The sequence below is a fragment of the Brienomyrus brachyistius genome, chromosome 6 (genome assembly GCF_023856365.1).
Source record: "Brienomyrus brachyistius isolate T26 chromosome 6, BBRACH_0.4, whole genome shotgun sequence".
NCBI lineage: Eukaryota > Metazoa > Chordata > Actinopteri > Osteoglossiformes > Mormyridae > Brienomyrus > Brienomyrus brachyistius.
Genome location: NC_064538.1, coordinates 16511161 through 16539125, shown reverse-complemented (window position 1 = coordinate 16539125; position 27965 = coordinate 16511161). Strand labels below are relative to the sequence as shown.

General features: G+C 47.6%; 1 protein-coding gene across 1 annotated transcript in view; it reads right to left on the bottom strand.

Moving 5' to 3' along the window:
* Positions 1-27256, bottom strand: part of med13a (mediator complex subunit 13a) — a 42095-nt gene extending 14839 nt beyond the window's left edge. The window contains 9 exon segments of the mRNA XM_049016556.1: positions 314-433; positions 782-944; positions 1028-1222; positions 1310-1507; positions 2732-2877; positions 13378-13546; positions 21785-21977; positions 21979-22020; positions 26565-27256. Of these exon segments, the coding sequence (XP_048872513.1) occupies positions 314-433; positions 782-944; positions 1028-1222; positions 1310-1507; positions 2732-2877; positions 13378-13546; positions 21785-21977; positions 21979-22020; positions 26565-26630 (1292 nt within the window). The 5' untranslated portion in view covers positions 26631-27256.
* Positions 27257-27965: the final 709 nt, after the last annotated feature.

Below are 27965 nucleotides of genomic sequence, written 5' to 3'. Positions count from 1 at the left end.
CTCAAGTCATGTCTGACAAGCCTGAGTGATGGACCAGCCCACGACAGCCCTCCCACTTCCAAAAGATGCTACAACAGGACCCACGATGGCAACTGCGTTAGGTTTGGGGGAGGTTAAAGGCTCCAGAGGACAGCTCTCTATTTTAGGTGGGAGTGCAGCAAAACGGGACACTCTCTGTTAGTGACAGGATGCCTATTCAAACGGAGACTTGGAGCATGGAACCAGACATGTGCGTGAAGCCAGAGATCATTGACCGTGACCCCAAACGCTGCAACCCACCAAAACCAGTTGGCCTACAGCATGGCTCTCTCACCTTGAGCAGTTGCAGTTGGATCTCTGCGTCGGCTCCACAAAATCCCAGGCCCCCAGTTTGTCCCCTGGCTCCTCCTCGCAGGCACCGCTGCCACCACTGCTGGCTGCTGGGAACTTCCTCCTGGTGACCAGCAGAGGCTCCCGTTATCCTGGGCCGGAGCGACCAGGCCGTGTTGTTTTTCCGAAGGTGCGGAATTAGGTTGGCACCACACTCAAAACGGCACGGCGTAAATACATCAATTAAAACGCTGACAAGTGGCTTAAAATAAAGGTGGGGTGGGGTGGGGCCAGGCGGGAGGGGGCTAAAAATACCCAGGGCGGGCAGCACCCTCGTCTCTAGGGCTAACTGAACTGTGAACACGCCTGGCAGGTGAATCACCACGTTAGTGTCAGGGGCCCACTGCAGGCTGACTGCTAATCCTGCTTTGGCGTGGGGGAGGCGGGACCAGAGTCGCGCCCTCACACGTACTTGTTCTGAGCTCGGTTGAGGTTGCACTCTTGCCAGACTCGCTCCACCACCTGACCGGCTAGCTTCCGCGGGATTCTGCCACCATGGTGGCCCGTGCTGTCCGCGCTGAAGGTGTCTGATGCTGATGGGAACTTCACCCACTTGGGCGCCAACTGGGAGTCCACTGTGGGGGAGGGGACACAGTAAATGTAAAACGGCTCTCATCCAGACAAAACCACAGGAGCCCTCATAGATGCAGGTGCCCACCTGTCTGGGCCTCCTCAGGAGAGGTGGGAGGTGTGAGGGTGACAGACGAGATGGCAGGGTCTCGCTGGGAAGCAGGCACTTGGTGGCCACCCGAATAGACAGCTGTGCAGTGGGAGGACCCCATGGGGGCCATGGCAGGGATATCGGACTGAGGTACCAGCACCAGGCAGGCAGGATACACCATGCGGACGCCACCTGAAACAAACGCATATATTCCTTCCAAAACTTCTGCAAAATAAGCCGTTCCACCCCCTAAAGTCTGCTCCCTGCAGAGAGCCTTACCGACGAGGACCTCCACGGCAGCTAAAGAGTCGTCCTCCCAGTCCATGTCCTCCATCTTGTCCTCTGAGCTCTCTTTGGAGCAGGAACTAATGGGATAGAACTGGTTCCACTCCTCGATCAGCTTCTGCGTGGGGGGGTCCGACAGCTTGAAAGACTGGCCGGTCAGGGTCCCATTCAGCCCAAACGGACTCAAGATCACTGGAGGCGGAGGCACACATACACACACACACATATAGTGAGGCTGTCCCACAAGCTCTGCAGCCCCCAGGCCCCCACTTTGAGCGGCAGGCACATGCGACCAATGCCCTTTAGAGCCCCAGAGAACGGCAGGACGGCGCAATCAGGAGCCCCATTCAGCACGCATAAAGGCCGCTTTAAATCGGGCCACTCCGGGCCGCCGTGGGCGAAAGGACGCCGAGAGACTCGGGCATCGCCGCTGACCTTTCTGCCGAAGCTTCGCCTAGGAACTAAAGTCAAAACAATGAGACAAGAGGCTGCCGGGAGGCCCCCCTACTGGGCCACCTCACTGCCAGTCGTCGTATTGATCCACAGGCCCGAACTTCCAGGAATCCAACCGTGAGGCTCTGCTTCAAGGAGCCAAGGAAACGGCACAGGGTTCCAACACCCCGTGATGCCGAGTGACTACCATTAAACGCCCCGGGGGTTGCCATGTCAGCGGGCCGCCTGAATCACCTCTCCATCACTTGGTAACAGCTCCTCCATGGGTGAAACGAGTTAAATCCCCAAGTCTCCAGGGTGTCCAGGAATCCCCCAGGTGGCGTGGTGCCAACAATTTGCCAAACCTTGCTGCTCGCCAGTCATACTTTAATTAGTTTACTGTACCTCGAGGCAAATGGTTGCCTTTACCATGCCATACTGTTATGGCAGACAAGCTCACTGCGTTCCAAGAGATGCTGACAAGCTTAAGCCAGATTAGCAAGACGGCACTGGCACGGGCCTCTAAGCAGGACTGGTAATGGGGGCCCAAGTTAGCTCAGAATAAATAAAATGAAATAAAATGAACAACACTGCTGCATATCAGTCAGTTGGTCAAGTAGTTGCAAGCCAACCGGCAAGAGCTCAGCGCTACGAACCATTCAGCTGCACCAGACAAGGGTTCTTAGGAGTGCCATGGAGAGTACCAGCCTCCATTCATGTGGACTGGCAAAGCTTCCATATTACTGCAGCGGGACGAGGTAGGCCCATAAGATTACGGCAAACGACATCCCAGACTACCATGATCAGACCACACTGCAGCATAACCAGGTGGGCAAGGAGTAAGTAATCTGTCACGCCAACCTGAGTGACAGTAACGAAGAATCAAATGCCAGATGGCTTTGAGGGACTCGTGTCACCCCACGGTGGGCTTTGGCAGTCCATCGTTTCTCTTAGAGCAGCCACAGAGGGCGCCACGGGGCTCACCTTGGAAGGGACTGCTGGACTGCTGAGCCAGCGTCAGGTGCTCCTCGCTGAGGTGGTAGACCGGCTGGTGCTGGTTGATCTCCACGCTGGTGCACACGTTGCTGTCTCCGTGCAGGAAGAAGGTGAAGGCGCAGGACAAGTGCTCACTGCAGAAGACAGACACAATGTGAGAGGGCGTGTCAGCCACAGCAACCCGCTGAGCCTCTCTGCTAAATTCTTCTATGGACGTCGATGGGCCAGCACAACATGGCAGACTCCCTAGTAAAATAGTAAAAGCTGGATGTACAACCAAAAGCTAGCAGGCTCATCATCGGGCAGAGTTAACCAAATTCAAACTCTTTCTCATTAAATAAGCGGTTGTGCAAGTGGTCTTTGCGTAAACCTGAAAGCACCACTATGTTGAGGGGGGGGGGGGGTGTTCCAGGGTGAGTACCACGTGTAACAGAGGGTGGGAGTGGCTTCAGACTGGGAGGGTGAGAGTCGCAACTGGAACAGCGACACTACTTAGAAGGTGGTCGAAAGTCCCACAAGCAGCACAGAGCCCTGAAGAGCCAGTTCTGCATAGAAGGGCGAGAGCAGGGCTCCGGGTAGGGCAAAGGGCGTTGTGGTGCAGCACGAGTGAGACATTCCAATGAGACCTTCAAGCATCAGCCGGTCGCCATGACTATACAGGGCTATGACCTCAGTGCTGTCCGGGAACACACTCCGGGAACATGCAGGGCACAACACACTGAAATGGAAGCCTCACCGAAGAGCCGGAGAGCACGGCCTGTCGGGCCCTTTGTCACAAGCCCACAATGAGATCTTTCACTAGCCGTCTGTTCACATGAAGAGGATACATCATCTAGGGGTGAGCGGGGGGTGGGGCAAGATGGGGGGGCAGTGCGCGGACATGCGGAGGCAGTGCGCTCATGGCACAGAGGACATCGGATTTATGGAGAGCCAATAATTCAAACCAAAAGACAAACACCCAGAATCATCCCCACTTAGGCTCTACAACTGGTCAGAAAGGGGACTTGGGGAAAGTTCTGGGACTAAAGAGAAGGGGGTCAGTGCTACAGAATCCACACTACCCACTGAGCGGCTGCACACTATTTAGCAAGGCCATGCGGGCTATTTTTAGAATGCAGGAGTTCCATAACATGCACACAGGTGTGGAAAAATGAAAGCCGTCTCCGCTTTTCTAACTCTGCGGATTCCCAGTCATTCAGAAAGTGAGACACCTTGTTGTCCAGAGTGTTACAAAACTGGCTAGGCCACAGAGGCACTGAGGTAATGCTACAAACCTATACAAGCACCTTAAAGGGAAGCACCTGACAACTTTAATATTTAAAACAGTTTAGCTCAGGATTTAATTACCATTTTGAAAACAGCGTCTTTAATGCAATAGATGCAATGAAAGGAATTTAGGTAGCAGGCTTGATCCAAAAACAGGAAAGACACCTCTAACACTTAAAATGGCACGCAAAGAAAACAGTCAGTCAGTCAGTGGAATTAACCCTCTGGGGTTGACGGCATCGTCTGCGATGCTGCGTATCATTCTCGTGCATTTCAGTTCATAACTCGCCGAAATCTTATTGTAGAAACATGAAACATTAAAAAAAAAAAAAAAAACGCTGACTAAATCCGTAATCTGTCATTTCAAAGCGTCCATTGTCGGAAGTATTAAAGTTTTTAAAGTTAGCTTAAATCAGCAAAAAAGTAAACCATGTCACCTTACTTTGTTTTGCCTGCATCGGGGGAGTGTAGTGCCGTTCCCACCTGAAGATCGCTAATCACATTCTAAATAGCCGCATTAACGCGTATTCAAATTGCATTTGCATGGTAATTTGATGAACAACGCAACGGTGAAACGCGATCCAGATACATCCCAATCAGAGCCATAAAAGGGGGGGGGGGATGTGGTCAGGTGTGAATGGCTCATGCACACACATGGAAGTTGCTACATATTCAATGAAAGGAGCCAGAAATAGTGACACGAGTTAGGTTTTTCCTATTTATCCAACTGAATGTTGCAACTACACCATTTAGTCATCTTCATGTAGCCAAGACTTTGGTGATCAGATATCTGGGATCAAAACAAACTTCCACCATTGCAAAATGCAGTTTGAAACACTTGTCGAAACATTATATAAAGTACACATTAAGCAATTTCCATACTTTGATGTCAAATTACAAACTTCACATAAATCTGACATATTTACAAAGTACACTAAGATTAAGATGAGTTTAATGCCAAAACAAATAATTTGCCATGAATTAAGTTTATGGTATTGAATGAAATGTATGACTCTGCCCCAGTCAGTGAAAGTGTGTTCCTTACCCCTAGACTCCAGAGGGGTAACACCAGTTCTCACTTAAACAACCACTGTAGTTTGATGTAAATATGGACAATTTGGTATGCCGGAAAATGAGAGGATGAACGGATCAGGCAGTGCCACCAAATGAGGTACAGACATGTGAGGTAGAAATCGGGCAGGTGCTATGAATCGGGTCGTTACACCATGGATCCATGTATCGTTCACAAACCAACAGACTTCCTTCCTTCTAGATGGTTGTGCCTATCAGCCATGTTATATATCATGTGTCTATCATAGGATCTCATTTGTGACCTATTTGACAAAACAATTCTATGTGAGCAATCAGCAGGGCGGGTGAGGAGGTATGGTACACAATAGATGAGGACACACTATTATCAGCCATCGAAGTTCGGAAATATCATTGAGAGGACGTAAAAGATCATGATCAACGATTCACATGAAAAGCAGATTGCGGACATTTCACAGATCTCCCACCCCTAACTCGGGGAAACATACAGCTGGCTTAAGGGGTGCTTTTTACTTTGAAAGTGGGCACACAGTAGCATGCGCAGCACCATGGCAGACCGTCCACATCTTTGAATGTTCTCTTGTAGAGCCAATGTGCCAGGAAACCGTGAACAAAGCTGCTTTTTTTCGTCATTCTGATCATACAGGGTAGAAGAGGTTTAAATGCAATCTTTGGTCTGACTACTTTGTAACACCCTGCTCCCTTTACCCTGGCCAATAAACAGAGCGGAGGCATTACTATATAATAATTTGAGTGCTGTGTGGTGCCGCCTATAGCACAGACAGGGAAATGCAGCCCTGTTACACAGCGATCAGGGCTTCAATCTCCTCCTTCAGCAATCACAAATGTAGAACAAATTACAAAAACTATTACCAGAGGTGTTGCACGGTTAGCAAAATCACTCCCTAGTTTCAAATAATGAAAGCAGAAAAAGGAAAAATGGTGCAAATCTTGGGAAGAACAAAATGAGTTTGAGATTAAACGTGTGTTTTCCTTATATCCGTCGGCTGGACCTCTGCTTCCACTTCAAGGCGGCTGGAGTAAAGTGGCTGGATTCGAACGCTCATATCAAAGAAAAACGGGCCAGCTGGGAAGACAAAAGCAAAAGTAGTGCAGGAGCACAGCTGGGGACAGCCTTCCTCATCATAGCAAACAGTAGTGCCCGTTTGAGCAGCATTCAGCAGCTGAATCTACCTCGGTGTGTGAAGCTGAACAGCAAGCTTTCACACAACCCCAAAACAACCCCCCTAACCCATGGGGGGGGGGGGGGTTTGACATTCCACAGATGTCTGTAGTCCCCAGCATGTAGAGACCCGAGGCAGGCTTCCGCTGAACAGAAATCTACTGGCTTTCAAGCATGGAGCTCAAAATCCTGATTATCTGGCCACAGACATCCGGCTCACCGCAGCGCACCAGGCAGAACGCGGGGGCCAGAGGAGCATCCATGCTCTCCACCGCACCCACTGCCAAGACAGACCAATCAAGTTTTACATCAGTATATCATCAGTGCGTGCCCCTTAAAGATGCATGTTGAAGAGCCTAGACGAGTCAGGGTCTTTCCTCGAGGGTGAGAGAACGCCTAGTTCTAGCTAATAATACTGTGAGCTGGAGCAGCTGGTAGGGGCCGCTGCCAAGCACTGGGGCCACACTCGTCAGCCAGATACAAGTACGCCGCCGCGAGGAGAGTCCAGCTACAGCTAAACTGCAGAGCAGAGTCCACACCCCGCCTATCCCACCCACCCGGCCCCATCTCGCCCACCCCACAGCACAGCAACTGGGCCAAAAGAGCCCCGGCAACTGGCCCGGGGCCCCACAGGGCGCAAGCTCCAGTGACGAGTTCAGTTTAAATTAGCCAGGCGAGAAGTGAGCGGCCCAGGATTTCCCAGCTCACTTGACAGGGGCTCTTCCCTGCATTGCCGCAGTCATGGTGATGTCATGCCCCACTTGCTGACCCCACGACAGCCCTAGTGTGGTGCCGGGGGGATAGTGTGACCAGCATCCCCCCCTCCATCTCAGCTTACACAATCCAGGTTCCAGAACATACCAGCACATGCTGGGCTGCCAGCAAGCCAGACACTGGCTGTGCAGAGAGAGAACACGTGTATGGGGATAAGATGTTCTGGCAGAGAACGGCGGAAAAAAAAAAAAGCCACAAACAATGAGCGCACTGCAAACTGACCGTGCCACAAGCGACAGCAAATGACAGCACTCCATGTGCCAGGATCTACCAGCGAGTGTCACCTAGAGACCGCGTGGGGACAAGCACCTGACAGCACAGCTTCATCCGGTGAGAGAGAAATGGCAGCATACCAAGGCCGTGTCGAAGCAGAGCATCATCATACCACGTGAGCACCAAACAAGCCTATTGGGACTGACGTTTATTCCCACGCCATCAGGTTGCTTGGCTCGTTCCCGTCATTCTTAACCCCTTCCGATTGCATTCCTGGGAACACATTCCAAGTTGTATGGGAGTGATGAAAGGATCGTGCCAAATGTGTCCCAAAAGTCAGAGCGAGGTTGCCACAACCACACACTCAGTGGCACACTGGACCATTGAGCTCCCGGCAATTCTCCCAATGATGATATCAGCCACATGGAACAACCCTGGGAACTTCAGCCGCTCTACAAAACTACCCAGAATTTTCATCATTCTACCTTAGAAACCAAAATTCTGGAACCTGGCCAATAAGCGATCTCCACATAGTATGGGCGGATCCGTCAACAGGAGGAGCAAGTAAAGCAAAGCATGATGTGTAATTAAAGCTGATCAGTCAGGTAAACAAAAGCAACACGGCTGGCACTTACAGCCGAACGGGGGTGGGGGGCCGCAGATGTCCCCAGTCAGAAAGCTGCCCTAGGCATGAGATGGGGATGTGGGAAGGATGAGGGTGGCGGTAGGATCTGTACAGAATCGGCAGCAGGGATTGGAACAAGCTGCACGAACTGGGAAAGGGCATATTTATAATAAAGCATTTACCATGTCGTCATGCCAAAGGATAGAAAACCATATGGCCCTTCTGAGATCTAGGACTCCTTACATTTTGCCGAGGCCTAGCAATTCACAGCTCAGGTGGGGGGGGAGGGGGGACGGACGCACAGCCCAACCCATTAGGAGAACCGGTGGTAGCTGGGGGCCAGGAGGAGCAGCAGCGAGTGACACGAGCGTCACCCTGCGGCCTGAAGGAAAGTCAGCCGCTCCAAGGCAATGCGAACGTCGTCCCATTCCATAGGATCGGGGGTGGGGACAGCCTTTCCAGGAAGATCATTTTTTAAGAAACATGTAGGAGTGGAGCATCCAGCTGGGCAGGGGTGTCAATGCTATCACGTGCGCCGTGACCTATTCCCGAAGAGGTGCCGTTATCCTCCGGTCTAACTAGCAACATGATATTCCAGAGAGACGATCACATGGCACGCTGGTCTCCGTGGAATCCGTGCTGCTAGAGAGACTGGCGAGGGGGATAAATTTAGCGCTTCTGCCATAGACTCCTGCCTCTGCCTGTTTATCTTGCCCTGTCCTACTTTGGGCTCCCTGCTTTCTGCCTGCTCTCAGCGTGCAAGAAGCGCCACTCGCTGCCAGTGATGGATTCCCAATGTACGCAAACATCACGCCTGACAGCAAGTGGCCGCAGCCATGGCCACAGACCCCAGCAAGAAAATTCTAGAGTACTGGATCAGCTGCCTCCAGGTGATCTCTGATAAAGTGCTGCAAGTTCAACCAGATGCTAGGAGCGAGGAGCTGCTCATGTTTTCACCCAGCCCCAGGGTGACAACGACCCACAGAAGCAGGAGCTTGTAGCCGTGGGTAAAAAGTGATCCAATGGCCAACCATCATTACCGGGACACCCCTCCGACTGAATGGAGCCTGCTACTTCCCACTCACCCCCTGCAGGCCAGGGTCAGAACTGCATGAGATAGCATCACTATAAAGCATTTTTTATAGAGGGGGCCAAATGGCACCCTGAAGCTGTGTTACGTGCCGACCATGCCTCATGCTGTCCACAGCGGTGCGACAGCAGAGTGCCGGGCGAGTGCGCGAGGCGATTACACCGAGCTCTATAAACGTCTTCCCGTGTCATGCAGGGCCGAAGCACCAGCCATAAAAACAGGCTGGACGGCAGGCTATTAAAGATGAGGTGATGTCTTCTGCAGAAGAGGATGAAGTGGCATGCCAGGAAACATGGGGAAAAGCTACTTTTTAAACCTGTCAGCCAAAGCAGCGGGTAGCACGTTCCAAGGTGGCCAGGCACAAGAGATTCCAGCACCGGGTCTGGACCACGGTAAGAGTAAAACATAGTCCTGGTCACACTGACGTCAAACACGTCCTTGACATTAAGTTACATTATATGACAGATTTGCAAGGAGAAGTCCAATACCACAAGGGTTCAAAACGCTATTTAAAATGGGATCAAAGCCCACGCATCTCTGGATAGTTCTAAGGGGCAACGGTTACATATAATTCCTATGAGATGAAGATTTATGCAACAAGAGTGTCCCAAAATCAAAGATGGCGACGTCTGGCTCAGTGGGTCAGGGATTGCCTCGTCCAGAAGGCTGTGGGTTTCATTTCTGAATGGCAAAGGAAGTATATCACCCTTAGGCCCTCGAGTAAAAGCCTTTACCCAAATAGTTGCAGGGCATGGGATGCTGGCTGACCATGCTACCCGGCACCAAGCTTTCCTCATGTATACGTGAAAAGATGTGTGTACAGAGCTTTAAAATAAACAACCAGTGGACATGAGCAAGACTGGAACAGACCGATCCTGTGGGCTTGGGTCAGACAGAGAAAGAACTTGGCTAACAGTTGGCTACATTCGCCCACATCCAACATGAGTAAACTCATTCCACAACACAAAGGTGCCAATTACAGGACACCACATACTGCATTGCCTAAACATGGCTGGGTTTGCAAATCGGGAGGGCAGATTAAGATGAGCAAATAGAAAACATTTGCCCAGAGTACACTTAACATTCAAACTTAATGGAGAGAAAAGTTCTAAACAGAGGTTCAAATAGAAAGGATAAACAGAGACCGAGAACCCTTCTGATCCTGATTTGGCCACACTGCTTGAGGTCTTCAAATCCTTCCTGGATCCTTCCTGAATGACCTTCCTAGTATCAAGCTTCATTTCTGTTCATGAGCCGTTAGACTCTGAAATCTAACTGGATGATGACGTTCAGCCCAGGGCAAAAGGCAGACTGTACGAACGACCAGCGGGAACACAAAACGGGTCACAATGTAAACACCTCCCATGGCTCCAGACACCGGGGAGAACCAAGCACGCCTTTGCACCAAAATGTTTAATCGGCAGGGGAGGATACCATGGAAAGCATTCATCCTTAAAGACAACCCCTCTAGATCTTCCCCTGGCGGGAAGAGAGACTCTGCAGAGCACCCAAACATGCTTGGACTACAACTTCACTTAAAGCAGTGTTTTACTACCCGGTCCTCAGGGACCCCTATACAGGAAGGGAGCAAAAATGTGTGGCAGGGAGCTGGGAAGGAGCAAAAATGGGAACCGACTGAGTGTCCAAGTGCCGGATTCTGAAATACCAACAAAGAACACTAAACACGATCCAGATTAGGCAGGTTGATCAATGACGACACAGACGCTGATACGGACATAAGGTGCAACACTCCTACTACTACTAAATATGGGCAGAGCTGGGCATTTACAGCCTTAATATCAGAGAAAGAGCAGAAGCTACTGACGGATCGTTAGGCTCCCGTGTGCCTTCAGTCAGCCGGTCTCCTGATAAATTTTTATCAGCTTGTTGAGGGGGGACATTAACCCTGTCCTGCACACCCCCTAGTGCCCTCAATTTTTAAAACAAAAATAAGAAGTACAAGTAAGCCGTGGCGGGCAAACACCAGCCATGTAGTTGGCCTGCATTCCCAAACTACTCGGGAACACAGACCTTGACAGCTTGGTGCAATGCCACAAGTTCACAGAGCAGTGAGCCGAGGGGGGGGGGGGGGGGGGGTTCACACGAGAGCTGGAACCACACTCTACCAGAACCGACTAACTTACACTTACATGCACCTTTCCATCACCCTCAGTTCCATCACATGCTGGTTTTGAACTTTACTGACATTTTTGGCAAGTCAAAGGAAGTTTCAGAAAAAAAGCAAGTTTTTCATAAACTTTCAATTGTACAGGTTAGCAAAGAAAGGGAAAAACAGAATGCCAACTCGGTAAACTGCAAAAAGTAAATATTAAAAGCTAAACTGACTCAAGGACAAGTGTGCGCCTCACTGCCAGGAGGGCGGGGCCGAGTACAGCCATTGGCTGGCAAGGCCGAGCCCAGGAAGCAGCCCTCCTATGGGCCTAAGGTGTGCGCCGATGTGCTACGCCCATGCAGTGGTATCAGCCAGTCTTGTCCTTCACGCAGGAGGCTGAGCATTAGGGTGGGGTGAAAAAAATCTAAATTTCCAATAGCAATTTCCAATAGTGCGGAATAGTGGTCACTGGACCTCGTTATAAAACATGCAAAATATCTTAGAAATAGGTTAGTATTCTCAGGTTCCGCAATGCGATCAAAGTTTCGTAATTTCCCGAAAAAAAGCTGATTTCCCCCGCATGATTCCCATGTTCGAAAGAATTTTTTTTTTTCAGGAGTTAATTATTCCAATAAAGGTGGAAAGGTTACTACTTAAGCAGTATAGTAAGCCTACAAAATTGTATTCATATTGGTTAATATTTAAAAGTTCCACATCGCAGCTAAAGTGTGCACATTTCAAATAAAATTCTCTGTACGCTGCAACCTGTATGCTCTTTGTGTATAATTTAACTTTGTCTTGAACTTGTATTATCAATACATGAACACTGAACAATGAACATGATGATCAGTGAACACTGAACAACAGTAAGCAACTAAACATTGCGAGTACTCAAATAAGCTCAAAGGGTTTCAGCAACCACGGTGAGATAGGCCAGGCTCTTGCTGGGGCTGCAACCAGGTACTGAAAGTCCTGAACATTTCAAGAAAACACTTAAGCAATTCACACTAAACGTGATGCGTAAATAGGGCCTCCAGTGTTCGGGAAGCACGCACAGGTCAGATCAATTCATATTGTAAAAAATAATCAACGCAATATAGCTGACACTTTTCAATTCAATAAAATATCCTGCCATGAGTTTGCACAGTGTGTACACTTAGATTTACAGAGCCTATTATGGACTGCTTCGATTTGTCATTTTCACATAAAAACCAAAAAGGTTTCATTAAAAAAAAAAAAAAAAAAAAAAAAAAAAACAGGAACATTTTCCATATGTAAAACCAACTTCACACACAAAAGCTGTCATTTTTAAAAGGCAGGGACTGTTTACATAGTGGGCGATCACAATGAAGTGAGGTGAGGTGAGGTGAGGCATGCAGAGTGGAACCTTCACTCATGAAGCACATATTGATACGTGGGAAGTAGTGGTTTGGCTGGATCTGCCAGTTAATTGAATCAGCACAGAATCCCTACCCTCCTCACAGATGCATTCATATCCCAACCAGCTAACTCTGGGGCCCCCACCACAGTCCCCTCCTTAACTGATGGGTCTAAGGGCCTCCCACAGGGGAGTCCCCCGCACAGGTCAAATAATGAAGTAGGTGAGTGATTCTCCGTTTCCCAGATGAAAAGAACACAATCCATGCGGGAGGGCATCCCATCACTAGGCATCAGGAAAGCAGCTTTAACATTTACACTGAGCTCCCAGGTGAGTGCTCTCCCTTTTGTAGAGATGGCTCTGTCCTTTGAGGTGAATGCTCCACCCAGCCTTTACATTTACAGAGTTCTGCAGAGAAGGAACCACCCATGTCTGACAACACTCCGCCCATCCTGTTGGCTTTAAACGAGGACAGAGAATCTTGCACACATGAGCGCAGCGTCTGACTCGATCCACCGAAACACGCATCCAGCAGAGATAAGAAATGAAACTGAGCCCTGTGCACCAGAGTTTCAGTTTCTTATCAAAAGGCACAGGCGCCACAAGCAAATCCTGCCCGTCAGATACAGCGAGGGGGGGGCAGCTCACTAACAAATACTTCCAGGAACAGCAAGAAAATCGCCTCAATGTCCTCACAACACCAAACGCTTCCGGCAGCCCATCAAAAACACAGGGCCTAGCAGAATTACCGATGAACTGTTCATGTGAAACAAGCATATAATGGAGACCCAGTGGACAAATCATTGGCGTGACAGAACCAGCCAATCAGGGCAGCTCCTGAATGACCAAATCCCCATCGATACAGGACCCTGATCGATGACCAATCAGGCAGTCCAGAATAGATGATGGACATGACCTGGCAACCCCAGAGGCGAGGCTTACCTCTTGTTGATAGGCTTCTCATCCTTCTCGTAGGGCTTGACAAACCACTTCCCGAAGCGTACAAAGCTGCGGTTCATGAGGCAGCGCTCCAGCAGGTTGTGGATGGCTTTGAAGAGCAGCGTGCGGCACTCGTAGGACAGACCGGTCTCCCAAACACCATCTTCCTCGGCTGCAGGGACGGGGGTCACACAGAGAGAGGGCATCAGGGGCGTGGACAAGGGGCACTCCCACCAACCACAAGACAGCAAACGCAACAGCCTTTACGAAGCAATTCCTACCCACTTCCTGGTTAAGAGAGGGGGGGGGTTTGTTAAGGGAACCAATCACAACCAAGCAAGCGAGCAAGAATGGCACACAAATGACCAATCAGCTCAACAGATATAGCATCCCTAAATTGACAGGTCTTCTACACACCGACACTAACAGATTTTTGAGCAATACCAAGAATCAGACGCTCCATGTTTGCCAAACAAAAAACCAGATACATTTTTTTTTTTTAACAAACCAAAATTTAAGACTGCGATCAATGACTGCCCCAGAGCTGCCGCTGATGAGAGCGCATCAAAACCAGAGCCGAGCGCAGGAGGAAAACGCAGGCCAGGTTATTTTTAAACCTCAAACAAAGCGGCACAGCAAGGTGGGGTGGGGCGAGGCTGTTTACGCAGCAAAGCGGCATCAGGTTCACGCTCACGTGTGCCCTCATCTGCCCGGTCACTACGCTCCTGACACGTTCAGCGATGCCGCAGCCACTCCAACAGAAGCTCTGGCAGGGGACTACATGCCGGGTACATGCACCAGTCCTGACAGACACACAACAATATTTGGATTTAAGGGTAGTTAGAGTTCATAAACTGGCTGCCATTAAGCCAACATCCCCAGATCTCAGGGTTTTGTCAACGGTTCTGCCGATAAGCAGTTGTGATGCAGCTCTCAGGTAAACCTGGGGGAGGGGAGTGTTTCTGGCGTAGGACGGGGAGCAAAGGCACACGTGCAATGGGTGAACACCATAGAGTGTGAGTGTGTGTTTCTGGGGGGGGGGGGCAACACCCCATTTACAAACTATGTGCAAAATAGGGCTCTTACAGGGGGAAAATGGTGGTCTGATGCCCCAGGGAACGTCTCAGATTAGTGTCAGGTCAAGAGGACGTGAGGAGAGGCAAATGTCCGAGTGCCTCCATCTGTCTGCTCACAAAGACTGAGCAGGGATGGCTGCAAAACCAGTGAACTATGCAGAGGAATGTCACTGCAATGCCACCCGTCACATTTTCACATGCACATAAGCATTCCAACAGCTGATGTAATAACCATTCAAGAACGCTATTAATTTCACCACCATCTCCCATTCCCCAGCAGCCATGGAGAACAGTACACCAGCATCACTTTCCAAAAAATCACGATCAGTGTCAGAGGGAAGCCAATCAGGCTGAACCAACACTGTTAAAGGGTCGAACTGCTGGGGGACCGGATTTAAAAAAAAAAAAAGTTGGAGGATGAAGTATTCCAGCAGCATAAGAACATAAGAAGTCCCAATCGATTTCCAGCAAAACATGTCAAAACAAAAGTCCTAGTCCTGGATGACAGGGCGCACAAACCCAGAGGACAGCTTATCAGGGAACGCGAACTGGCTTTTTACAACAAGTAATGAAGGATTAAGAAAATTCCTCCCGACATCCGACTGCCACTCCAAGTTCGGAATGCCTTCAGTCATATCAAGAACCTCCTAGCACAGTTAGGACCTCTGAAACAGGGAAGCGGGCAAGTGCAACTTGGGAGTTCCCATGTTGATTTTCCATTTTCCTGGCACAGACAAGGGAGGCACGAGGTCACAAAACAAGACTTCACTCCACAATACTCCCCCAGCCCTGAGCTTCACAGAATGACCATAAGAGCGTTTGGTGATAAAGATGTACACCAGCCCCCAAGGCCATCGGGGAGGGGCAAAGCTACAGGGATCACTCCACTCAACTGGCTAGACATTTTAAAAAGGGTACTAGAAAACTGGTGAAGAGGGATAGGAAATATTTACACCTAAATACACTCGGGGGGGGGGGGGGGGGGGTCATGTCACGTTTTGTGGCTTCCTACCAACTCATAAGACCCTGGTTCTAATGCTGCTGCAAAGCTCATACTGCAGACCACGGTGACTTAGACTTATGAAGAGTTACACCCCGAAAAAGCCTGTCCCTGTTCGACGGTGGGTGTCACCCAGAAACGCACACTTCATTATCATCTCCTAACCAGCACAGGAAAACAAAAATCATGGCAAGGACAGGCAGTAAAAGGCCGTCCATAGTATACAGTTCCAACACTGCCAGAGGACAGAAGCCTAGCCAATGAGTTCCACCTTGAGGGCGACAATGGGCCGGAATCAATTTCACATGCGGTTGCAGGAAGCAATAGGATCGTTTCTCGGGAAAATACTCAACGACCAGCGTCTTTTCTGGGAAACAATCATATACATTTGATGGGTTATTACTCATCAACACCAAAAATCGCAGTTCAGTGACATTCCAGGGTCCATTTATCCCAAGGGTGACTTACGGGCTGGTTGCCAGGGCACATGTGCCATCCCATATGACCATACGATGTTCTTCCTCAGAGCAGGGTTCAGGTTAAGGGTCACGGCACAGATCTGGCAAAGCAACAGCAGCCAGGTGGAGTCTGAAACCATCTCCATGCAAAAGGTCTGGATCCCCAAGCCTCAACATTTACCCCCAAACAGTGGGGCTAAGAGAGACCCATCAGCCCCAGGGGCATTCAGCAGGTCTGCCTTTTCAACATGGTACCATGTGCCCACATCCGTGGAGGCCTCTCCTCATCCTTCTAAAGACCACAAGGTATGACTTTCAATCACACCTGCTCCCATCATTCACAAAGCAGCCCGACATTCCGATAAGATGTGCAGAGAAAGTTCAAAGTCTACTGGCAAAGGGGCAGGGCAGGGGGAGGGGCTTAACACTTCAGTTTTAGTGCCAAAAACATTCCTCTAACCTACTAATACCACCCCCCCCCGCCCCCCCAAACATGCGGGCAAATGCCGCTACAAAATGGCTAACGTGATGAATTTAGAATTTATGCTGGGACAATCCAAATTAAGTCCTGATCTCCCCATCCAAGAAAAACAAAGCAGGTTCAGGAGGGGAATAAAGCATCCCGAAGCTGTATTAAAACATCCAGGTGTGGAATCACACCACCGCAACAACACTTAATGAGCTTTTCCACCAAACCAGGTACCGGACTTTTGGTACTTTCCCTTTTCTATTGATTTCCAGTCTAGTACCAGTACCTAAAGTGCCAAACCAGCTGAGGAACTTATGGTACTTAAAGGTGGTTTTTGCAAATGCTTTCTTTATCGATTGGTCATGCAAATACCCTGCTTCTGAAACGGAATACAACCAGTGCCCTGAAGGGAAAAAAAGTTACCAACTCAAAAAACAGAAAATTAAGTTTAAAAAAAAAATTGTAATAATGGACTCAAGGATAATAGAGAAGCGATCCAAGCTAATTGCGATCCAATCAGAAGAACAGATACATCAGGATGGCATGAGAGGAAATTTAAAAGTGTTTTGTGAACTACATTATGGCAGCATGGGTTTTTTTTTTTAAGCAAGAAAGCAGTTAAAATTTTTCACAAACCTAGGGGAGGTAGACCCGATTTTTTTTTTTGCACAGATTAGATAATATTGAAAAGAATCATTAAAATTGTAAAACTTGTATTTTTTCCTAGAACACAGTATAAATGTTTCAGCGAAACAAACCCCCTGCACAATAATGTCCATATAGAATTGAAGGTATGAAAGCCTGATCTTAAATCTAGCTAAACTACCAAAGTTGAGAACTCGGAGACTGAATCTATACTCAACTGGTGGGTTGAAACAAAATCTTGGTCAGGATTTGGACTCTCTGGACCTGAAATCTCCACCTCTGCTGACTACAATTGTAAGAATTACATGTACATAATATGCATCTTGGTATTAATACTGCATTTTGTCCAGCCCTATAATATACTACAAATTCAGTACGGAATACCCCACCTCAAGGTGTAATGACATTCAGCACTGGTACCAGTTTTTACGCCTGTGGAAAACCAACGCAAAGTACCACCTTATTTAAGGCACTTTCATGAAGTACCAAAAGTACAGTACCTGGTGTGGTGGAAAAGCATCATTAACTAACCTTCATGGATAATTACTACCAGCCCATCTAATGCTGTGTGGCCTGGCTCCTGCTAGCAGCTTTATCACCTTACCTTTATCACCTTTTTTCTAATCAATTACCTCAGTCAGCATCTAAAAAGAAAGCCAAACAGGGAAAACGATGCTGTCCATACTCTCCCACTCAGTTCACATAAGCAAATGCTGGCCACTCAATAAGAACTTCTTTCAGGACATTGCAGTGAAGTACTCCGACCCTCCTTGTCCATCTAACAGTCTTAAATATCTCAATCTCATAAAGTCAGGGGCTCGGTGAACATCCCACATGGATGACACGATACTCCCTAAAGGTGCTTACCCCCACCACACCTTCTGATTGCTGCAGTCACCCCCCCCCCCCAACCCTTTTTTTCCCCCAATTTCTTGCCTATAAAAGATGCTGATGCACCATCCCAAAAACACGGAGTTCTCTCTCGCAAACCATCACAGTTCAGCCCTAACAGCAGGTTTCACTCATCAAATTCCTGTGTCACGGTTGCAACAGCCACAGTCACAAGGTGAGCAGAGCATCCCCAACGTCATTAATAACTGAAGCACCTTTACAACGCTACCCCCCCCCATCACCAGTCAAGAAAGAAAGAAAGAAAAAAAAAAACACGCTTTGTATCAAGGTAACCGCTGTAAATTCACAGAGAGCAAACCGTTCATGGAGGGGTGTACATTGCGTCGCTGGCAGGGTCCCCATTACGACTACACAAAAATGGTTATGTTGGAAGCAGTAGGGGGGAACAACCCTGGGATGGGGCTGGAGAAGTCAGTTGAGTGATTAACTTCAGACAGACCACCATCTCTCCCCCCAAATGTCGATTTCGCCTTCCCAGCTAAAAACACCCATGTTTATCTGAGAGCCGTGGATGGCAGGCCAATGCAGCTCCAGGGTCAATCTGCATGACAATACAGCCCACAGTCCACCGAGGGGCGCCCTTTCGTTTGGCCACCACACACAGCCGATTCGAATAAATCCAGCGTGTGTCCAGGGGCAGATTAAGAAGCGGCCCTCTCAAGTGCTTCGGTCCTCAACGGTGGGTAACAGGCCCCGGCACACGTCCCACCCCCAGGCCTTCCCTCAGTGGCGATTAAAAGCCAGGCATTAAAAAGATCCAGAGTCCCACTCCCCCCCCCCTCCCCGGAAAGAAGGGATTAGCAGCACGCCTGTTTGTAGAAATGGCACTCACTCAAAATTAAAGACTTTCACAAGCCACTAATCTGATGAAGGAGCAAACAAGTGCTCTGTGAGGAGAGAAGGGAGGCAGACACTCAACCCGCATGTTTACTGCCCGTGGGCCGGGAGACATGGCTGTGTGTACGCCATGGATATCCATTATTGCCTCCGCAGTGGGGGGGGGGGGGGGGGCGGGGTCGTCCCTCCAGCTGTCCAAAAGCACCAGGCGCCAATCACGTTTTTGAAGGCGACACTTGCCAACCTCAGTGGATGACTGTTGCACATGTAGGACAGAGACGACCATGGACCAACCAACCAGCATACACATTACCAGCGACACTCACAATTTGATAGCTATGCGACCCATACAAGACCCCAAATCCCCCGACCCATACAGGATCCTCAACTGGGGCACGATTCACATGTCAAAATTTTTTTTAAAAGATTCCTGACAAAGCAGAACAGAGGCACTATCTCTTCTCAAAAAAAAAAAGTTCCCCACACACACAAGCTTAAACACTCATGTGGCAATAAAAGGATGAACCCCCCCCCCCCCACACACAAACATACACCATGGTCCATTTCACCCTACCCAAGTCATTACGCCACACCAACAGGGATCAAATCGGCCAGCCTTATAGCTCCAATTTCTATTTTCGGGCCAGAATGGGGAAGGGGCCAGAGCAGAGCAATGTGAACTGCACACCTCCCCGTCCGAAATGGGGCTGGGTAGCAGCATGTTAGTCTTCACTGGGTGGGGGTTAAATGGCAGGTGTCCCTTTCTAGTGGTAGGGTTCCGGGGGTTAGGGCACCGATGTGACAATGAAGATCTACACATCTCACGAGGCAAGTTTTCATCTAACATTTTTATGCACACACAAACTAAGGCTGAAACATTAACCCTAAAATTTTCCAAAATGTCAGCACAAACTTTTTCCATTTAGTTGTAACAGATAATTTCAAGTGTCGACAAAGAGTTTTAGCGAAAAACCACAATAGAAACATTTAACGAGAAAGAATGACATTTAAGTGAAAGTTCTGACAGGTAACAGGACTTCACGTGCCTTTCCTACAGTAAACAAACATACAAACTATAAACGCAGCGGTTGTCTTACTGACACCGAATGTTTCTCCCACTATTGTATACTCGGCGGAGGTTGCCAATTTGTACAGAGCAACTGCAATGCACTTTCAGGTTGGAACTAGTGGTTGCCTATTACCTGAGGTGGGGACTTGGGTCAGACTTGTGACTCAAGTCACAAATCTGATAACTTGTGACTCGACTCAGTAAAACTGATGGAAAAACTTGGACTCTGCTTGAACCTGAGGGCAATGACACAAGAAAACTTGAGATTATGGTCCCCCTCTAGATACCATAAAGTTCATTTTATAAATTCAGTGTATATTAATTCTCTGGCTAAACGCAATGTCTCCCGAGATAGATTGTTGGGAAGACGCATCACTCGATGCATACGCACACGTAAAAACCATATAAGGACAACTGGAATTTTCAGGTCCAGAAAGTACAAATCCAGACCAGGATTTTGTTTCAACCAACCAGTGGAGTACTCTGACTCTTTATGCTCAACTGATTGGTTGAAGCTAAATCCTGGTCTGGATGTTTACTTTCTGGACCTGAAATTTCCACCTCTGCTTTTCAACCTCTCTGCCAGTAAAGAACATATCCTACGACCTACCGCGGCTGGTTTTTAATCACTGAAGGTAAAAAACTGGCAAAGGTAGGGACTCAAATTACATGACTCACAATTCGACTTGGACTCGAGTCACAAATTTAATGACTTGTGACTTAACAGCAAAAATTGATGGAAAGACTTAGACTTGAGGGCAAATAACTTGACTCAGACTGCAATGTTTTAATTTGAGATATGACTTGGACTCACCAAAGAATGACTTGTTCCCATCCCTACTGATTACTGGCCCAATAAAAGGTTCTATGTTCCGGCATTTTACATTAGAACTGGGCATCATAAAACGTTTAAGCCTGAGGTTTGGTGTAAAGTGGTCCAACTAAAATGCAATTATTTTGTCGACGACTTCTTTAGATGATAAAACCTTTGTGTTTAACTAATTGAGCTAATAAAATCATTTTAAAATTCCTAATGCATATTAATTCCTTGTACAGGCAGTCTCCAAGTTACAAATTCGACTTGGGGAATGCAAGTTAGAAAAATAATACAGTGCATAATAACATAATAACTACATACAGAAGAGTTGTTGTGTGATTGATTGTACAAATAGATTTAACACAAATATAGGAGCTATCTTTTTAGAAACTGCCAAAATTTAAATAAGCAAGTATTGAACGTGGATCGGTCATGAATATCGGACTGGTGCATCTAGTTCTTAGCCCAGGGATTGCCAGTGTAGCCTTTCCATTTTGTCCTGAAACCCTTATTTGGATATGGAAATAAAATGTATACGTTTGACTTCTCTTATCGATACATGTGCAGCTCTGGATGGAAACGCACCTCAAAGAGCTTTTCTTGGCAATAAGACAAAACTTATTCGACAGTTTTTCACCCGATATTATGTCATTACAGGTGCCCTATTTGTCAATAAAAGTCAGTTTCGTGGAAACGCAATGATCATAAATTTTAAGAAGGTTTTGATGCACACACTGCCAGCACTGCGAGGCGGCAAGAATCTGGGCAGACAGGACCACCAAGCCAAAAAAAAAAAAAACACTTCACATCCTCTAAGACTCTTGAATTTCAACTTCAAACCATGTGTGACCATAAAATACCACAATGCAGCAAAAATGGCTCAATTAAGCCCATCAAACTGCATCCATCTGAAGCAGCCCAGCCCAGCACCTTTAAATGAGATATCAGCTCGCTCGCTCACGCTCTCTCACACACACACACACACACACACACACACACACACACACAGGATGGGGAGCACAGCAACACTCAAAGACAATAATAATCATCATTATTATTACCAGCAGCGAGCTCTTAAAATAGCCGTACCACAAAATCTAAGCGGGTGAGGAGAGGGTGGGGCTTACCTAAGAGCTCGTGGTGGATGAGTTCAGCAAAGTTGGGGTCGTCGCCCCACCAGAAGAGCCAGAGCTCACGGCGGCCGGGCGTCTGGTGCCGCCGCCACACGCTGAGCACGTCAGCCTTCAGGCAGCGGCTGAAGCTGCACAGGATGGGGTCCTCCTCAGTCACGGGGAAGAGGATCGGCGCCGAGGTGGGGCCCCCGCCACACATAACGCTTCCATTTGATCCCGGTCAGGTCAGCCTGTGGGAAAACGGGTGGAGAGTGTCAGCTTAACAGCACCTGGAAACAGAGGTAAGGGTGGCTGCAGGTCGTCACTTACAAAACAGCTCACTAACGGGGGAGGGAGATAAGAGAGGGGCTTAGGTACGTAAACCAGCAGACAGACTCATCTTCCCAATTCAAACACTGAGGCATAAAACCCAGCCACCGATCACCAGCTGGGGGCAAGGGGGGCAAAGTGAAAATCAATGTGGCAAAAGGCAACTGACAGGCTAAATCCTTTTTAATGACACGCACAACAGGGGTTCCAGTTTATACAAATGCCGTTTCGCCTTTATGGGGAGGGGGAGAGACAAATCACCAGCACTGTTATTAGGTGCCGAGACTGGAATATTACGCTCTACTGCAGTCAGCAAAGGAAGCCATCTTTTTCTGCTGGTGACAAGAAATACACAAGGAAAATAAATAAAAATATGACTTATTTCAATAAGAAAGGGATCATTTTCAGTGACTGCTTCATTTTGCCTGGTTGTACAATAACGCCCAGGTCCTGATATGTTCCTGGACAAAGATTAAAATAATTCAGGTCCTCTACATGCCAGAACAAATGAAATGCCATAAGCCTAAGTGGGCTGCTAATCTAGATCCCTCCGGATGCCCCCAAACAGCACTATGGATGAGTTGCGAGACCAAAAACAAGGGGAATACTTCAGTTATGAGAACAGTTCATTCATCAGTGATTAAACTGGAACTCTAGTGAAGGGGGGGGCACTGTTATTTGCACTACAATTCAAGAGTAGTTTATACTGGAAAAGCCAGACTTGGAAAAACCAAAGTAGTGAAAACCTTTCTGCCGGGAGTTGCAGTAAAAGGTACATGAACTGGCAAAGTCAAAATTAAATCTGAACACTGATAAGTGCACTTGTGCGAAAGGGAATGAAACTTTACACTACACACCTTATCAAACGCATACATAACCAGCCCTTCACCATAGACCATCATTCTACCAGCCAAACCAACACTGCAAATACTTTCCTAAAGCGAAGTATTTTGTGTTCTGGAAAACAATACCGGGACCAGCTCTACGCTGCCTTTTAAGTTTAGAACACATTTTTTAAATAGCCTCCTCCTGCCAAAATATGAAGGATTCATATGAAAGTTATAAAGTAGGGACCGACCCATAGTACTCATACCCCTCCCTGGAGCTGCCCAAGAAACATGGGCACAGTAATAAAATGAGTGACATCAAAACTAGACGATGTAACGCTGCAGAAAAGACTGTCGATTTTAGCTATTCATCTGCAGGAAAAGGCCCCACAATCCATTATGACGCTATATTTGAAGCAACATGAAAGCGCAGCACAAGTTATTCTGGGCTCACCAGGAAATAAACCCCTACACAGTGACACTCAGCAAAACACGGCGTTCTGCGTGTACGGGTTCTCATCGGCACGAGCCAGCTGTGTAAACAAGAGACGACACTCGACTCGTCCCTGCAAATCCAGCCCTTCCTCTCAGAGGAAACAAAGCTTTGATTACAGTGTAAAGGATTTTTTTTTTTATTATTAAAAAGGTTCAGTGGCGTCATCAGCCAAAACTGAAACGGGTTCCCAAAACAAACTCCCTCTCTCACATGTGGCAGTGAAGCTGGAACGCAGATCGTGGATGAACATTCGGGTGGCATTCCGGTGGCCTGGCGTTTCAACCAAAGGGGTTAGAGTGCCACAGGCATTAGTCATCAGATGATTGGTCTAAGAGTTTGGCGTCGCCTGTAGCACGGTGATTCATAACAAAGAAGTTTCTCGGGAAGAAAGGCAAAAGGAAACACTTGTAGACTATAAATAAGGTCCAAAACAGTCCTGGAACATTAGCCTGAGCTAATCGGAAGTGCTACATGGAAGTATGCAGTGAACAAACGCACTTTCATCAGTTATCAAGCCAATTGCTTTTAGCTGAGACAAATTAAAAAAAAAACACAAAATGACTATCTCCCAGATGCAGGGAGGCAGATCATTCACTCCACCAGTTTATGAAATTCATGCTCATTTCAAAATCTGTCACCTAAGAATAAATCTCGGCCACATCTCTATGGTTAGGTTAGACCCTGCAAATTCTCATCCTGCTGAGTCAAAATTGGGAGGGGGAACGAATTGTGTCAAGTTTTAAGTCTTACAGCCAGGGCAGAGGAACAGGTTAGCAGGTTTCTGAAACACTGGGGCTCCATCAGTTAACGGTCTCTCTCATTTTTCTTCCCCTGCATTCAAATTAAGCCGCCATAAGCTGCCAGGTCTGCGTGCATTTGCACAGCGTGCCCTGCATTCCTGCCCCCACTGCAACGTTCGAAACAGCTGCCATCTGCAGCAATTTTGTGACAACAGGTGATATTCTCATCTCCCCCCCCCCCCCAACACCCTCCCTGTCCTAGAAGCAGCAACAGATGACTTTAAATCAGAAACAATCTTCTTGAAATCTATTTCAAGAACACGTAAATAAGGCATAAAGAGAGATTATTTTAAAATGTCCCTTTCTATGCTTGTCTTTAGACATGCAGCAAGATTGCAAAACAGTCAATACAGGGGAAGACGTCTTGGAGGCAGGGAACAAATTTGGTAAGAGTCATTAATGATTTATGAAAACCAGCTGGTGTGAAAGATAATCTGCTTTCAGCACAGGTTAGATTCACAGCCAAAAAGCTGGCCTTCAACCGTGCAGAAGGCTAATTAAACATTATAATACGGTGGCCAAACAAAGCCTCTCAATCCTACCATTTCCTGATAGCAGATCTAAAAGTTTTTTTAAAAAATCGCTTATTCAGGAACAAAAAATACTGCTGAAAATAAGCCCTAGAGCATGCAAATGCAGGACAGATTGCAGCGGAGCTGAACTCCAGTGATCACTGCCAAACATGCCGTCAAGCCGGTGAGGGCGACGCCCCCCGCTGGTCGCGATCGCCGCTGCGGGTAAGGACGACGAGCTGAACGGATCGATCGCGGGAGAAAAGTTGTCATTAAGGCGGCGTAAACAAAAAAACATATTCAAGATAAATGTGGATGCGATCATCCACAGCCAAGACTGTAAGGGATCGCAGTAAACTGCCCCTTTCACCGCCCCCTTTTCCCTTTCCGATGACAGTATTTCACAATCCCGCACTAGCAAGACTGAAAAAGCTGCCAATTAACTTGCGTTGTAACGGCGGGCTTCCCCCCAAGCACACACACCTCCCAATCGACAATTACTGTAAAATGACTTTGATGGCAGTTACATCCAAACCACTCAGCTGATTACAGTAGAGGTATAATAAAATATTAACAGGCCTCCTTCAGTGTCCAGCGTGCTAAACCAAGCTAAGTCGTGCATGCACACTAAAATTGCACTTGGATAAAACGGGGTCAAACCCCGGTTCGGGACTGTAATTGGAATATACTGCAATTTATGGATGCAAGGCACGGATAAACTTCTAGGAAACGTGTGTGGGGGGGGGGGTCCTAAATACCCAGAGAATAGCGTTATGTGCCTCGCCTGGATACATAGTCACCAAAAAGTTAAGGCGGATGACCTCCCATTTATAGATAGTACTCGAAACCACAAAGATGGCATCGACAGCTTGCCCAGTTTTTAATGCAATGCTAATAAAGCCTGCATAAGAATGCCATGCAGCTGCCTGGGCCTAATAGTGGGCGACAAAAACCAAGACATCAGATCAGATCGTTCCCGAAGTCGTAATCCACCCAAATGCATAAGGTTAAAAACTGCCTGGGCAAATAAGTTAGTTGCGATCATGGCTGCGCCACCACGTCCCAAATGCCCCGAGTATAAAAGGAAGCACGATTACACTGAAATGCATCTAGTAAATAGCTATATTTAACATTTGCTCTGAAATGAAACCAAAACAAATAAGGTTATGCAATGGATTCAAAAACCACTTGCCTCGCCAACAGACAATCACTATCCGATACAAAAAATAAATAAAATGAAAAACCTGAACGCAACAATCGGGCAAAGCTGTTGCTTTAAATCGTGCCCACCATTTACTGTACCCCATAGCCCGGAAAATAAACATCTTAAACCATTTAATCGTTTACTAAACATCGACTAAATTTCAAACATACAAAAGTAAAACAATACTACGTGAAAATAGTTGAGGCCACCGATCACCTTTGCCAAAAATAAATAAAAACGATCATACAAAGTTATTTTCCCCGCATGTCTATAAACAAAGAATTAACTTTACATCGCCCTGATATTGCGCATATACTAAATATCCAGAAAGCGACAACGTAGTTTGACTTGCAGCCACAAGCTTAGATGCTGAAATAAGGCGAAAGCGGGGGCGCCGCATCGGTCGAGCGGCCATGCAGCGCCCCCCTCCCCCTTCTGCCAAAAAATAAAAGAAATTAAAACCCCGCAAAAAACTTCGCAAAGCCGAAATAAACGCCGAGCTGCGCGAGCTGCGGTGTCGGATCCTCGGCGCGCGCCAGGCCTCGAGCCTGCCCCCCTCGCGCTAGCATTAGCTCCTCTCAGCTAGTTAAAAATGGCTGCTTTCCCTTTAGTTTTAAATCTCTTACCAGACAGAATAGGTTGGAATGGCAATCCTCCAGGCTGGCCCCGTTCGGTACAAAACAAGCACTCATCCTTTCACAGCGAGGTCAAACACTCCATCGTTTCAGTTCCCGAGAAAGAAAGAACAAAATTTCAAACGCATATATGTGTTTTTCCCCCACTGAGGTGAATATAGCTAGCTCGGCTAACAGCGGAGAATTATTTTTAAAACAATCGGTTGGCTGAATGTAATTCAACAACCCCCCTCGGCTCCGCTCGTCCGCCAAAGGTATCGCCTTTTAAATTAAAAGCGACGCGATCGCCGCCCTGCTTCGGCTAAAATCCGCGAATAAGTTAAGTTAAAACGGAGGGGGAAAAGAAGCTAAAATGCTCTTAAAACAAAAAAGAAAAGGAGAGCAAAGAAGCAACTCTCCCCCTCCCCCTTTGCTTAAAACGGTCTTTGCTTTAAAAAAACGTTCCCCTATTCCTCTGCCGCCTCCAAATACGATTTAAAAACGAAACGCATCTTGGAGAAAAATACGATCGAAAGCTGGTGTGGGGCTATATTTTCGCGATCATTTTAAGTGTAATTTCGGTGCCTGTTCCTGCTGGTTTCCATTTGAATTCATGGATTCCTTTCTTTAATGGCGGCCACAGGGACAACTCTGCCTCCCGGAGCCTATTGGCTCGTTCGTGGTCATGAGGGGTGTAATAATACGGTAACTGATGGCTATTGCCGCTAGGCGAGAGCGAGCGGCGCTACTGAGCAACTGGATCCCGTCGCTAATGATCGGGCCTTCAAAAGCCGGCGACTTTAGCGGCGCGCCACCTGGCGGCCGCCGCGGCATAGAACGAGCGAGAGGAGGCAGCGTCGCGACTCGGCGGCGCGAGCACAGACGCGCTGGGCATCCTTCGGGTAGCCGCGAGGCGCCTGCGCCAATCTGAGATTAGAGAACGAGCTAATGGAGCTGGGGGGTCGGGACGTTTAAAAGTCTATCAAACATTTCATCATAAATATGGTTACTACTGCACGTCTGTTAAGTCTCAAACACATTATAAAGTATATATTGTTATGTAATCACTACTGTGTGATACGTTGCACTGTGACTATCACCAACAGTTACATTTTTGCATGCGTTGCATTTTGCATTGCATACATGAAACACTTACAGCAGTGTAATTAATTGTGTCTGAGTTCTAGTTCAATACAAACCTTTACTTTTAGTCTATTTGTGGTTAAATTCTGGAATTCAGGAATCTGTAGGTTCACATTAGCGCCACCTTGGACGTGGATGACTGCCAAGTAGATTTACCAGTTTCACTTGTTCCTTTCCAGTAACCATGCCAACTAAAGAATAATGACCAAATGTAGTGATGCAAAAATGTCATGATTCAGGGATATTTTTCTTGCCTTCTTGACTTGTTTT